A 14,017-nucleotide genomic window follows, 5' to 3' on the forward strand; every position below is an offset into this window, starting at 1 on the left:
TTGTGTATGCAAGTACAATGATGTCTCATTCTTAACCTCATACCATCTCAAAGTGTGTACAAATACACAACAATCATCATTGGTTATGATCACCGCCATAAATTCCAACCATATACACCAGTACACCACCACTACTTTGTAATGGAAAATCATTCAATATAAAAAACAAGTCAGCGTGAAAATCATCCAAATATTTTTACTAAAACACTATGTGTGTACGTAGTATGTATATGTATACGATTTTGATCCAAAAAGTGAAGAGTTATTATTAGTATTATTATGTAGTACAAAGATGAACCAAAAAAAATTATATAGTACATATCATACCAACTTCTACAAGAGCAGCATGAGGGATTTTGAGAGCAACGGGAGGTTCCCTGCCATTTTTTTCAAAGAAACGGAAAACCATTATTAAGAATCTCTTGAGGTAGTTTGAGCCATCACAAACCACTAAATGTGACTGTCCCAAGAAATAGGCACTTCCACTCTCCCTTGCATCAATTAGTTCCAACAGCTCCTTCCTCACAGATTCTTCCATTTTAGGAGTACTACTTGCTGGTGGCAACATGAACCTAACTTTTTTTCTTTTCTTGCAAGAGCTACTACTACTCGCCAACAACTTATCATCACTTTCATCATCGATTACCACTACCGGGCTAATCTGAGCTTCATTAATAATGCTCACTTCGTTGCATGTTTCATTCATTAAAGGCACTAAAGCCTTACCATCTCCTCGTGATGATGAATTTCCTACTATCATCATTCTTTCTTCTGCTGAAACCATTGATTCAATGTCACTCATCTGTTCAATGGAAATGAATTCTCCTATAGCACCGATAATTTTCTCCTCGAAATCACCCGTGTCCCTGATATTATTATCGCAATATCCATATCTGACAATGCAACGATATATTTTATAATCTTTTGGTCCAATCCTTCCTATCAGGTACCTTTCACATTCCGGAACATGAGGCACCGCCATAGACTTGAAGGACACCATGATCAACACTTGATGAAATGCAGGAAGATTTGTAATAAAATGCGAAAAGAAAGCTGGGATTCCTGCTACTATGTCGGTGTAAATGAAGCCAATTCCAGCTACCCTTGAAATGCCAAGGCCTGGACTAACATCTATTAGCCATTCAGTTGACACCTTGTTTTGCAAATCAAACTCATACTTCTTCACTGTTCCATAATGCCATGAAAGCATGACTGTCATCGACACTACCAAAAGGACAAGTAGATACCAAGCGCCCTTGTGAAACTGCAGCATACATGCTGAAAGATATGCAACCTCAACAAGGCCAAAACATACCAGAAAGCATGCTGATATCATCAAATTCTTCTCCCAATACAAAGCAATGATTAGTGACATCAGACTAGTTGTCACCAGCATTCCACATATTATAGCCAAACCTGCCACAAATTGTGAGCTTAATTAATTACGCTATTTTGATTTTATCATCATAAACGAATGAATGTGCTAACTGAATGGTACACAAGTTTCATATAACCATCCTTAATTTAATCAAATCACAAGTGCAGTATCACACATATGATTGCCTTGTGCTTACTGGTAATATTAAGCGTCACTTCTTTTATCTGCCCTCCCTGTTTAGTTTACCAACTCTTCATTTTCTTAAGAATCAACCCCCTTCATAAATTAACGACTTGGATTTTCCGATTTAATACAAAAATGGGAGCTACTTTGTTAATTAATAACTCGAGAAAAATTATTAATTAATTCCTACCACAAATTAAAGTCTAAGAGAAATGAAAAACTGGCATACTTGTTGCGTTGCCAATCTTCACCAAGTCTCTGAAACCAACCGTGACAGATAGACTGAAAATCATCAATAACCAGTTGACATCTGGGATGTAAACCTGGCCGTGTATCGTTTTTGATGTGTGAATGACTTTCACTCTAGGAAAACAATTTAGTGCAAGACACTGGTTAATGATGGAGAAGCTCGCTGTTATAGTTGCTTGGCTTCCGACAGCCGAAGAAAGTAGGGATAATACTATGAATATATATTTGGAATGACCTGCAGTAACAATTACTTTAGCAAAGCAATGAAAAAATATATAGTATCATCGAAATAAAGGGTGGCATGGCATGCACTGGACCAACTTACTTGGCACGGATTGACTAAGATGATTAAAATCTAGAGCGTGCAAATTTTTAGAGATATACGCAGCCTGACCCGCATAGCATATCACAAGAAGCGGATAGATCAAGCAAATAAATGTAATCTGCAAATAACAGGCACATGCATGATGCACAATGTACTAATAGTTTTGGATTACAATCAATTTACTTGAACAAGTTACACATTATACTAATACCTTGATTGATTTCTTGGAAAAATGGCCTAGGCCTGCAAACATTGCCTCTGATCCTGCAAAATAGTACAGCATGATATCAATTAACCAAAATAATTATGAGTTCTAACAATCACTTGGTGATCATTTTTTGTTTATAAAATAGACAACTGACAAATCCCACCTGCTGCACATAAAATGACGCTCCCTAACAACCTCCATCTGCCGGCATCAACATTCCTCATGAATTTGAACAAGTATAGTGGGGATATTTTATAGATAATTTTAACATCCCAGCGGAATATATTATATGCGCCCACCACACCAACAAACAAAAGCCAAACAGCAATAATTGGAGCAAACATGAACCCAATTTTATGTGTACCGCAAGGCTGCAGTACGAAAAGGCCAATCAATATAACACACGCAGAGGGGACGGGTACATCTGGAAATCAATGAAGCACAAGGTCAACAGGATTTATGCAGCATGACTGCAGAAGATGCATAAATATCTATCTACTCTTCGTTTACTTTATCAACAACTACTCGGATGCATAGTGCTAGCTAACTGGTGAGTGAGAAGCTATAATTTCTTTTATCCAACCACACAAATGGATGCTTGACTCAACATAAAGGGACATTTGAAAGAACTTTACCAATCAAACGAGCATAAAGTACTTACATTTTTGTAGAACATTTGACACAGAATCCTGAGTATGGTGTGACGAGGAAACTGGTTATAGACAACAAAGTAATCAGATACTCGTAGTAGCAAGTAATGATATGTCATTAAGAAAAGAGACTGCCAAGGACTCAAGGAAGCAAACAAAAATGGAAAGAATATGTATGTATACTAAGAAATGAAGTATATAAACAATAAACAATCGGGGCTTACATAGGCTTGCCATTTCTGACAAGGATCGCTGAACACCACATGAAGCTGATAACACTGGTAACAGGCAGAAATTAAGTATATACTGTAAACAACAGGAACAATTTAATTAATTAATTAATTAATAAATTGGATTTGCATTGTGTATACATACGTACCTGAGAGAGCTGGAGTGAGGACTGCGGCCCCAATTGTCATACAAGAACCAAAGAGGGCCAGGAACAATATCAAATAGTGGATGGACTTGTGTTTCTCAATGGCCCTTCGTGCTCTGGAATCAGAATTGATGATCTTAGAAAAAGGATTTGTTGTTTCCTCCTCAAAAAGTATGACATCATTGGCGGTTTTATCACAAGGGAGTAGCCCAACTTTTGCATTTCTACATAACAGTGAGTATAAAGCAAAAGTACCACCTGATTACAGGAGGGTAAAGACCTATTAAACCTATTTTCAATTCGATCTCTAGCTAGCTAATATTGATGAGATGAAGAGAATATATAATAATATATGAAATGGATGATGATGATGATGATGATGATGATGATTACGTACCCTCTCCTTTATCATCAGCTTTGAGGACTATGAGGGCATACTTGATCAAAGAAATAGTGGTGAGAGTCCAAAAAATGAAGGAGAAGAGTTCATAAACAACCTCCTCAGATTCAAGATCTTTCACTCGCATTGTACTAAACACATATAAGGGAGCAGTGCTAAGTTGACCATAAACAACTCCAACAATTTGAAATGAGAGCAGAATTGTTTGCTTCCATGTTTTATTATTCTGAAAAATAAGGACACAGAATTAATCAATTCTTGAAAAGAGTTGGTATTAATTAACCATAGAAGGCTTCATGAATTAAGAGAGATTGCAGATTATTCATTAGTAGTATGTAGTAGAGAATATATTGAGAAAAATTGTACCATAGAGTAGTGATGAGCAGCAGCAGGAGGAGGAGGAGGAGAAGAAGCCATATGATTGATTAGATTAGATTAGATTAGATTAGATTAGAAGAACAGGAGGGAGAGATATTAGTTACTAGTTGGAAGAAGTGGGAAAAGAAAAGAAAGAGCGATTGAGGCAATGTTTCATCAAATTCTACGGACGGAGAATACTAAGTACAGTACTACTGTTTCTGTATGTAAGTAAGTAAGTAAGAAGAGAAGATGAATCATGTATTTTCTCCAATCCATAGATAGAGTAGCATTGACCAAAGTACAGACCCCCTACAAGTATGATGAATGAATCAAATCAAATCACATCAAAGTTCAAACATAGTGATCTTCACGCATGTTACTTAATGGTATACACTCCAACACAAACACAATCACCTTATTATTTTTCCGATAAATAAATAAATAAGTAATATTTAATTATAATAGAAAGTAGGGCGGTAATGCCGGAGTGACATGGACACCCACATTTCCTCCTAACAAGACAAACATATTTATTGTCCGCCCAGTCAATGAATATGAATATGTAAATAAAATATTAAATTCTGAATTTTCTTTTTCATTTAAAATAGTGAATTTTTTTTTTTAACGAGCTGAAGGGTGTGTTTGATTTGTTAAAGGGTAAGTACTGGACAGAATAGTACAAGACAGAACAGCACAACACATGACAGAACAGCACAGAACAAACTTTTGGGATATTGAACATTTTTTTGTCTTATACGATATTTTGTTAATAAAATGGTATTTTGGCATTTTAGACAACTTGTACTGCGGACAAAAAGTTGTGCTGTGGTTTAGTGAGGTACAAAAAATTCTGTTTTTGTCTTGTCCATTGCTTCCCAGTTTGTCCAGTTCCTGAAATAGTTTTACAATCAAACACAGTACAACTACAGTTGTCCTTTCCAGTCCCTTATTTTTAGCGAATCAAACGGACCCGAAATATATATAAACAAAACAGTCTTCTCAGCACAAGACGTGCCAAAATAACGAGCCAAGTTTACACACGATAACATAATAGTGATAGAATAGGGACTACACAAAGACACATCGGGTCCGCAAAAGAAAAATTTTCTCTTGTATTTCATCAAAAAGGTACTACAAGGTAATAGGTTGCACCTAAATAAGGACAAGTAGTCGTACTTAACTCCAATTTTCTAGCCTACTTTCCCAAAAATATCATACATTTACATAAGCCACGTTACAACCCATAAAGACCTCTAATAATGCGTATCTGTTCGAACTTTGATTGATTGCTTAGAGTCGTTACAAGCCTATGGTAAAATAGCAAGTCTCACGTCAATTAAAAGATACCCTTTCAATTTTGAGCGAAAATGTGAGAAGAGAGAAAAAGTTGAACATGAACTCTTATAGACATCTGTTGTACTTGCTATATTGACGTCTCTTGGACCAGAAGCGTCTCGCACACATGTGCGAGGTGTACGATGACATCGGGCCTCAAAATTTTGAGGGTCTCAACTCAAAATTTTGAGGTCCTATAATATTACTTATATATTATTTATACCTATAAAATATCAAATGTATATTAATAGATTAATTTTTAGGCCCTAAAATAATAGTTATATATTGTTAATGTTCATAAAATATCATATGTATCAATAGATTAGTTATCTATAATCGTAAATATAGTTCTAGTCCATTTTAATCTTTGCATACAATTTGATCTTAGATTATGATGTTCCTTTTTTACGTTATATACAAAGATAATTATTTTGTATTTCTTGTTCCATTTAATTTAATGCAATTGATTTAATATTGATAATTTATATGTTTATAAGATTGATTTTTTTTTTATATTATATGCAATTTAAATCAACAATTTTTATTTTAAATTATATTTTTTTTTATTAAGGGACCATTTTTATATTTTGCACAGAGTCTCCTAAAACTCGGAGACGCCCCGTCTTGGACCAAGTGTTGATTGAGCATGATCGCTGCAGTCAAGATCGGTGGTACCATTACCGACAAAATATAAAGGTTGTGAATTGCCTGTCATCTAAGTTATCTGTTGTTTCAATGACGATTTTCCATCGTATCACGATGACTTGTCATCGTGGCACGATGATGACTTGAAAAGAACGCAGAAAATCTCGAGAATATCTTCCATCGTACCACGATATGATCCATCGTGGCTACGATGAGGTGAAAATACATGTCATCGTGGCCACGATGGGTGCGATGAACGCGCAGAAAAGCTCAAAACCCAGCTGAAAAACTATAATAGAGTTTTCCTCCTCCGTTATTATTCAACCCAAGAAATTCCAAAATATTCAGGATTTTGAATATTCACCAAGAGTTATGAGAACTCTAAGGAGGAGGCAATGAGGCCAAGGAACTCTAAGGCCAATAAGGTTCTTTTCTTTCTGTCTTTGTAAATTATTTTTCCTAGGTTAGGTGGAGTCGAAGAACTCCCTTACGAATGCTTGGTTTTGTATAATTTGGGTATAAATTCAATTGTGTCTACTTTCAAACTCTTTTATCGCTTAGTTTTATATTTATTTTAATATTGATCACATTAGAATAAAATCTAAGGACCTAGTGGATATCGCATAGGAAACGAAACTAGTAATCCCGAACGAAGGACGGTGTGCTATGGCCAAGATGAGACCATTAAATTCAGTATATGAGGTCTTAGTATAGGATTAGAAGGAACGATAATTTCTACCTGAGGCAGAGTTAGGACTAGTTAGAGGCACACATGACAACTTGTGACACATGGAGCCACTAAGGTAATGATACCAACGTTTGTAACAAAAAAGTGGAACCTGGGGAGATGATACTTAAACAGAGTAAGGGTAACCACTAACTAGGCTCTGAACAGTTTGTAATAGAAATAGGGAACGATTGTTTCTGAACCTATTTTTAATAGTCTAATTCCTGATAGAGGGAAACAAGGAAATAACCACCAAACAGGAGTAATGGAGGGATCCGACCACACTTAACCACCCTGCGTGGACACACACGCACCATTTACTTTTACAGTCATTTACTTTTCTGCACTTTAATCATTGCAATTTATTTTATCAGCACAACTATCTCCAAACACCAAAGTGAATGCAAAACTATTCCTAAGCGAAACTAGTATAACTTTGACACAATCCTTGTGGAGAACGATAAACTTATCACTTTATTACTCTGTAGCGATTCGGTGTACTTGCATAACCACCGTCAATCGTCTACCGAACGCATCGTAACTCCAAATTCTATGAAATTGAAATGCCAACAAGAGTAATTTCGTTAGCTTTCCAGACATGTAAATACTATTCAAAACGGAGCTATAAGGTGAGAGACATGACGAAAATACCACTAGTAGGTCCATATGATAATTAATTTGGACAAACCTTCACTAAAACGGTAATTAATCTCTCTCAGTAACTCCAAATTTAGTGGTGTTTAATTATGTGGAAAGATAGCTTGATTACGGTCATTTTAGTACCCGTTTGGTAAATTATTGATCAAAATTGAGTTTTGTGAGAAACTTTGAAGTTGAGGATCAGAAGCAGATTTTGTGTATAATTTTGGGGTAGGCAAAATCCAAAAAATTATAAAATAAGGGTGTAAAATTCCAGATTTTAAAATAGAGGGAAAAATTCCAATTTATTCAAAATAGAGAGGTAAAACTTCATTTAAGCCTTAAAAATATTAGTGAAGCAAACCTTTTTTTTAAGATTTAACTAGTTTAAAGACTCATGCATTAACACGGGTCCACTAATTTTTATTTGATATTTAAATTTGTCACTATATTAATGTAGAAAAATTATATTAAATTAAATATTTAAAAAATTTATATATAACATTGTTAAAATATAAGTGAAATTATTGTGTTTTTTTTTTTTTTACAAACAATGTTAGTTGTTAGTATTACAATTATGTTAGTTTTTTTTTTCTCCTTTACCAGGACTTGAACCCCGAACCTTCTGCTCTTTAACCCTTATCTCAAATAGCTTAACCAGTTGAGCTACCCATCCCACCCCCAATGGAATTATTGTCTTAATTATTTGTTGTAAACTTATTTATTCAATTTTTTATGTTTTTTAGTGACAAATAATGATCCCGTGTATATTTTTAATCAAAAATTAGAAATTTTATTAGGAATATTTAGGATAATTTAGTAAGTTTGATACTAATTAACTTTATTATATTATTATTAATATTTAGTAGTAAACTTGGTAGTAATATTATTTATTTTATTTTTGATGAAAAATATTTGTTTTGATGAAAAATATTATTTATGTTATTTTGCATATAGTTATTTGTTATGTTTCTATTTTTATATTCATATTTTTATGTATTCAACTTATTTTTTCTATATTATTCCTTAAATTATTTTTATTTACTAAACTTTCTATAATCTTTTTATTATATTTTTTTTAGTCATCTTATTCTTTTTTTGTATATTTTTTTGTATTTATCTTATATTCTTCTATTTTTTTAGTAAAATTACAACGAAAGATATAAAACTTGCAACATAGTTAAAAGTAATAAGGATAAATTAATAATTTTGGTAGCAATCAATTTTAATATATTAGTAATCAGTAATAATAGATAGATTAATTATAAATAAAAAAATAGGAGCTTTTTATTTTTAGAGATATGTCACATCATGACAATGTTTGCTAAAGAATAACTCAAGGCTATGTTTGGATTGGTGGTATGTGGTGGAATGGAATGAAATGAAAAGGTAAATAATTGAATTCTATTGTTTGGATTTACAAAAAGCTGATGGAATGAAATGAAACCCAATGGAACCAATTCCATTATATACCACTCAATCCTCCAATTTTCCATCCCCCCAAATTTGGGGTGTATCCAATGGAATGAAATTTCAGATTTTTTATATTACTTTTTTACCCTTATTTTATTTGTCTCCCTCTTCTGAAATACTCATATTTCACGCAAGAAAGGTTTATTTCTTCACAACACTCTTTACTTCACTGCTTCATCTGTGTTATTCCTCTGTGGCATTCTAAGCTAGATATGGCAAAACTTTATTATTTTTTAATAATGATTTGACAACAATGTGGTTAGAAGTGGACAAATAAGCAAAATTTCCCTAACATTGGTTTAAGTTTGTAGGAGCTTTTTATTTTTAGAGATATGTCACATCGTGACAATGTTTGCTAAAGAATAACTCAAGGCTATGTTTGGATTGGTGGTATGTGGTGGAATGGAATGAAATGAAAAGGTAAATAATTGAATTCTATTGTTTGGATTTACAAAAAGCTGATGGAATGAAATGAAACCCAATGGAACCAATTCCATTGTATACCACTCAATCCTCCAATTTTCCATCCCCCCAAATTTGGGGTGTATCCAATGGAATGAAATTTCAGATTTTTTATATTACTTTTTTACCCTTATTTTATTTGTCTCCCTCTTCTGAAATACTCATATTTCACGCAAGAAAGGTTTATTTCTTCACAACACTCTTTACTTCACTGCTTCATCTGTGTTATTCCTCTGTGGCATTCTAAGCTAGATATGGCAAAACTTTATTATTTTTTAATAATGATTTGACAACAATGTGGTTAGAAGTGGACAAATAAGCAAGATTTCCCTAACATTGGTTTAAGTTTGTATATTATTAAGATAGCCTTTGTGGTACCTCTTGTACCAGGAGTGCTTATTAATATATTTCATTTGCAATTAAAAAAAAAAATTGTTTGATGTTATAGTTGTATTTAAGTAAAAAAAAATTTGTTACAAATAATTTTTTTTTTAAATCTGTTATAGATGACTAATGAAGTTCCACACCTGATTAGTTTTGTTGCCAACTTGTGCATTAACGGTACGAGAAACTCTTATAAGTAAGAAAGTAATACAAATTGATATTGAATGTTCAAGTTATTGCCTATAGCATATGTTTTACAATAAGAGTAAAATTGGAATAAAAATGTTATATTTTATTCGATTGCCTTCACTTCCCAAACAACGGAGTGGTAATTTTGTTTCATTCCACAGTTGAATATCCAAACAATAGAACGAAATTTGTGTTCCATTCTGTCCTTCTACATTCGATTATGTTTCGTTCCGCTTCATTCCGTTATGTACCATCAATCCAAACATAACCCAAGTTTCCAAAAAGATTTACTTACTACTAGTAAAAAACGAGTAGTAATTACTAATTAGTAGAGAAGAAACAACACCGGAGGTTTATTTATTGTTCTGGAAGAAGAAGAGAATATTGGGGGAAATAAAAAATATCATCGTCTCTACCAAAAAAAAAAAAAAAAATATCATCGAAACCCTAGAAGAGAAGAGAAGAGAAGAGTAGAGTAGACAATAATGGATATTGGAAAAGTAGGAGAGCTAAAAGAATTCATAGAAGCATGCAAGTCAAATCCTTCTCTTCTCCACACTCCTTCCCTTTCCTTCTTCAAGTCTTATCTTCTCAGGTACCATATACGATATATGCTTTCATTCATTCTCTCTTTTATAGTTAGTCAGTTAGTTAGTTAGTTATAATTATTCCATGTTCTGTTGTGTTTGTGTAGTTTGGGTGCTCGCATCCCTCCCCAACCCAAAACTGTGAGTATTGCTGCTGATTATTTCATCATAATTAATTAATTGATTAATTTTATGTTCAGTTATTCATTACACACAAAAACACAATAGGGAGTTAGTTGTATTGTATTTGTATGCAGGAACCTGTTGTTGTTAATACTACTAACAACGACGACGACATTATAGAATCTGATTTAGAGTTGGATAACAGTGATGTGGTTGAACCTGATAATGACCCTCCTCAAAAGATGGGAAATCCTTCTGCTCAAGTTACCGATGACAACAGGGATGACGCTCAAGTAGCTAAATCAAAAGCACTCCTTGCTTTATCACAAGGCAATCAATCAATATACCTTTCTTTTCTGCTAACATTTTACTACTATTGTCAAAAAACTTAATCGCTCCCATTTTTCCAGGTATGTTGGATCAAGCACTCGACCTACTCACAGAAGCCATTTTGTTGAATCCTCATTCAGCCATACTTTATGCCACCAGAGGTTCTACTGTTTTCATCTATTCATTTCCTTATTACTTTCTGTTTAACCTACTGCACTTCAATTCACACTGTTTTTTCCTTCAGCTAGTATCTTTATTAAGTTGAAAAAACCAAATGCTGCTATCCGTGATGCTGACACTGCTTTGAAGGTTCATTTCTTCCTAACTTTATGCTCACAGAACACACTATTAAACAATTTTCTCCATCAGATGGATGTGTTAACCCAAACCTCTATTATTTATCTCTTCCAGATCAATCCAGACTCAGCTAAAGGATACAAAATACGAGGATTGTCAAGGGCTATGTTGGGACTCTGGAAAGAAGCATTAACTGATCTTCACGTGGCTTCAAAGATAGACTATGATGAAGAGATTGGTATGGCACTTAAGAAGGTAATTTGCCTACTTTGTTCAGAAGAAGCCTGCAAATTAAAGGTATCCTTGTCTGTTTCTTTTTTTCTTATTATATTTTTACTACACAGGTTGAGCCTAATGCCCACAAAATTGAGGAGCATAGGAGAAAATATGAACGCTTACGAAAGCAAAAGGAGCAGAAAAGAGCTCAACCGAAGAAGCAACCGCAAGATGAAGCTCAAGTAAGTATAGTATACAGCTATCAAGTCCAAACACTCCATAATTACAAAAGTATTATTGGTGCCGTACTCCCATCTATTACTGACATGCATACAACACTACTACATACAGAGTATTATCCTTCATATTTGTTTTTAAAAATTATTGATTGAAATGTTTGGGATACAAAGTTTTCAAGGAATTTTCCCATCCTTCCCTTATTCTACTTTCTTTTCTGATCATGCCATTTGGGCCTTAACTTAAAGAATTATCTGTTTTGGATAAAATACCTGGACTTAGTAGGCATATAGTTTTTATCCTTGAACGAAAAAATTCATAGTTAGCCTTTGCTGGGTAACATTAGATTTAGGGTCAGTAAATCAACATATTTTTCTGGCCAACATTTTGTGCCTTAGTTGGAGTTTGTTGCCTTTGTGAAATGAAATTTCAAAAGAAGCTGATAACTTCAATCTATTTGGGCAGCCTAGTCATGTTTTTTACATATAACATGAAAAACAATCCCTATTTTTCTACTCATTGGTTTCGTACCTCTATCCGTTATTTATTTGGGCAACCTAGCCATGTTCTAGTTGTCATCACATAGTGATGACAATGGGAAGTTGTTGGCTTCCTCTAAATGCACTTCAAACAATGCTATCAGATGACATTATTATATTTGAAATTCCTCATGCCTTTTTGCAGGATAAAGATGCATTGTCAGCTTTAAAAGATGGTACGTCTCTGTATTTCCTTCTGCCTGATGGTATCAAAATTCCCAAAATCTTTTTGTCGAATGGTTTTATCTCTAGTTAATGTGGAAAATAGAAACAGTACTCCATATCAATGCCACCTCATGTTGTTCATGACGCTCATAAGCTGTTATAGAAAATACATTCTGAATGTCATTATAATTATCACCTGCCTTACAGACTTAAATATTCACACGAACTACATTGTCGTACTTGAAATCCTTGTTTTGGTCAGTGTTTATCATTGGATTATTTATGTAGGAGTATCTCAATTTTTGTCCAAGAAGAGATAATGACTGGTGCTGTGTCTTCTGGTTTTGACATTTAGACTTATATAAACTTTGACAACCAAATTTTCTACAAGTAAGTTCTCACAAAAAATAACATTGAGCCTTGCTCCACGCATTTAATTCAACATTTATTAGCAATATATTGTCATGGTTGAAAGATGAAAGGTCTGATAAAATTTAGGATTTTCATTTGTTTGCCGTGTTATGGCAATGGATACATACTGGCTTGAATTTTGATAAAGCGCAAATCATGCTTGATCGGTGATTTGAAGAGTAGATTGAAAATTTGGTGATAGGATGTAGGTAGGGAAGACAGAGACACTACACTGTTGAATTAACTGCAAGTTCATGTGACAAATACCTTTTTCAGCATGCTGATTGTGACATTTTTTACTTTTATTCCTTAAATTAAATACTACATAATTGTCTATTTCTCTTTTGATTTATTATTCCTTTTTGCCACCTCATTATTTTTCTTCCCTCGATCTACCAAGTGTTTTTTTGACAAGTTGATACAAGTTTAAAGGTATCTTTGAGATCTATATATTTCTGTAGGCATTACTTGGTAGTTGGTATTCAAATTGTGACTTGGATGATTTATAATATCGATTAAATGACCATTTGCATTGGTGGCTTTTAATAGGGGAAGTGATTGATATTCACTCTGTTGGAGATCTGGAAACAAAGTTGAGTGCTGCATCGAAGACATCTCGCTTGGCAATCCTGTACTTCACTGCAACTTGGTGTGGCCCTTGTCACTACATTTCGCCACTTTATACAAGTTTGGCGGGGAAGTACCGGAGAGTGGTTTTTATAAAAGTTGATATCGATAAGGCAGTGGATATCGCTGCACGCTGGAATATTAGCAGTGTTCCAACATTTTTCTTTGTAAAAAACGGCAAAGAGGTCGACAGTGTGGTGGGGGCTGACAAAAATACACTTGAAAGGAAGATTGCTCAGCATGCTGGCCCTTCTTAATTTATTACCTTAATATAACTCTGATACAATACTATTTCCATGTTGTTTCTTCTGTTTACATGACCATAGTGTCTTACAAAATTGAGAGTTTCAATATAATGGTTTGATGTTTATTCTGTCTGCTTGTTTCTAGAAATGTTTAATGTTGAATTGGAATGTTTCAACTTTTCAAACCGATAGTTGGTTTTATAACTGTAATAATGGGGGAAAACATAACGCACGGGATGATTACTTATTTTGACTTG

General features: G+C 33.8%; 2 protein-coding genes across 4 annotated transcripts; one reads left to right on the forward strand and one right to left on the reverse strand.

Annotated features, from left to right (window-relative positions):
- Nucleotides 1–176: 176 nt before the first annotated feature.
- LOC123915725 (potassium transporter 25-like) lies at nucleotides 177–4,563 on the reverse strand. Its single transcript, XM_045966933.1, has 10 exons — nucleotides 4,136–4,563; nucleotides 3,767–3,995; nucleotides 3,373–3,627; nucleotides 3,218–3,271; nucleotides 3,005–3,055; nucleotides 2,507–2,767; nucleotides 2,347–2,399; nucleotides 2,136–2,253; nucleotides 1,791–2,045; nucleotides 177–1,416 (listed from the first exon to the last, which is right to left on the reverse strand). The coding sequence occupies exons 1-10, from the start codon at nucleotides 4,184–4,186 to the stop codon at nucleotides 308–310; spliced, it is 2,436 nt and encodes an 811-aa protein (XP_045822889.1). The 5' UTR covers nucleotides 4,187–4,563; the 3' UTR covers nucleotides 177–307.
- A 5,787-nt stretch (nucleotides 4,564–10,350) lies between these two features.
- LOC123914108 (TPR repeat-containing thioredoxin TDX) lies at nucleotides 10,351–13,885 on the forward strand. 3 transcript variants are annotated; one of them, XM_045965111.1, is made up of 10 exons: nucleotides 10,351–10,378; nucleotides 10,412–10,578; nucleotides 10,678–10,711; nucleotides 10,828–11,023; nucleotides 11,104–11,184; nucleotides 11,268–11,332; nucleotides 11,435–11,575; nucleotides 11,665–11,778; nucleotides 12,458–12,518; nucleotides 13,438–13,885. In XM_045965111.1, the coding sequence occupies exons 2-10, from the start codon at nucleotides 10,469–10,471 to the stop codon at nucleotides 13,770–13,772; spliced, it is 1,137 nt and encodes a 378-aa protein (XP_045821067.1). In that variant the 5' UTR covers nucleotides 10,351–10,378; nucleotides 10,412–10,468; the 3' UTR covers nucleotides 13,773–13,885. The 3 variants fall into 3 exon arrangements, with proteins under 3 accessions (XP_045821067.1, XP_045821068.1, XP_045821069.1); XM_045965112.1 differs by having other exon boundaries at nucleotides 10,352–10,383; nucleotides 10,417–10,578; XM_045965113.1 differs by having other exon boundaries at nucleotides 10,352–10,378; nucleotides 12,458–12,488.
- The last annotated feature ends 132 nt before the right edge of the window (nucleotides 13,886–14,017 follow it).

This window comes from Trifolium pratense, linkage group LG3 (genome assembly GCF_020283565.1).
Source record: "Trifolium pratense cultivar HEN17-A07 linkage group LG3, ARS_RC_1.1, whole genome shotgun sequence".
Taxonomy (NCBI): Eukaryota; Viridiplantae; Streptophyta; class Magnoliopsida; order Fabales; family Fabaceae; genus Trifolium; species Trifolium pratense.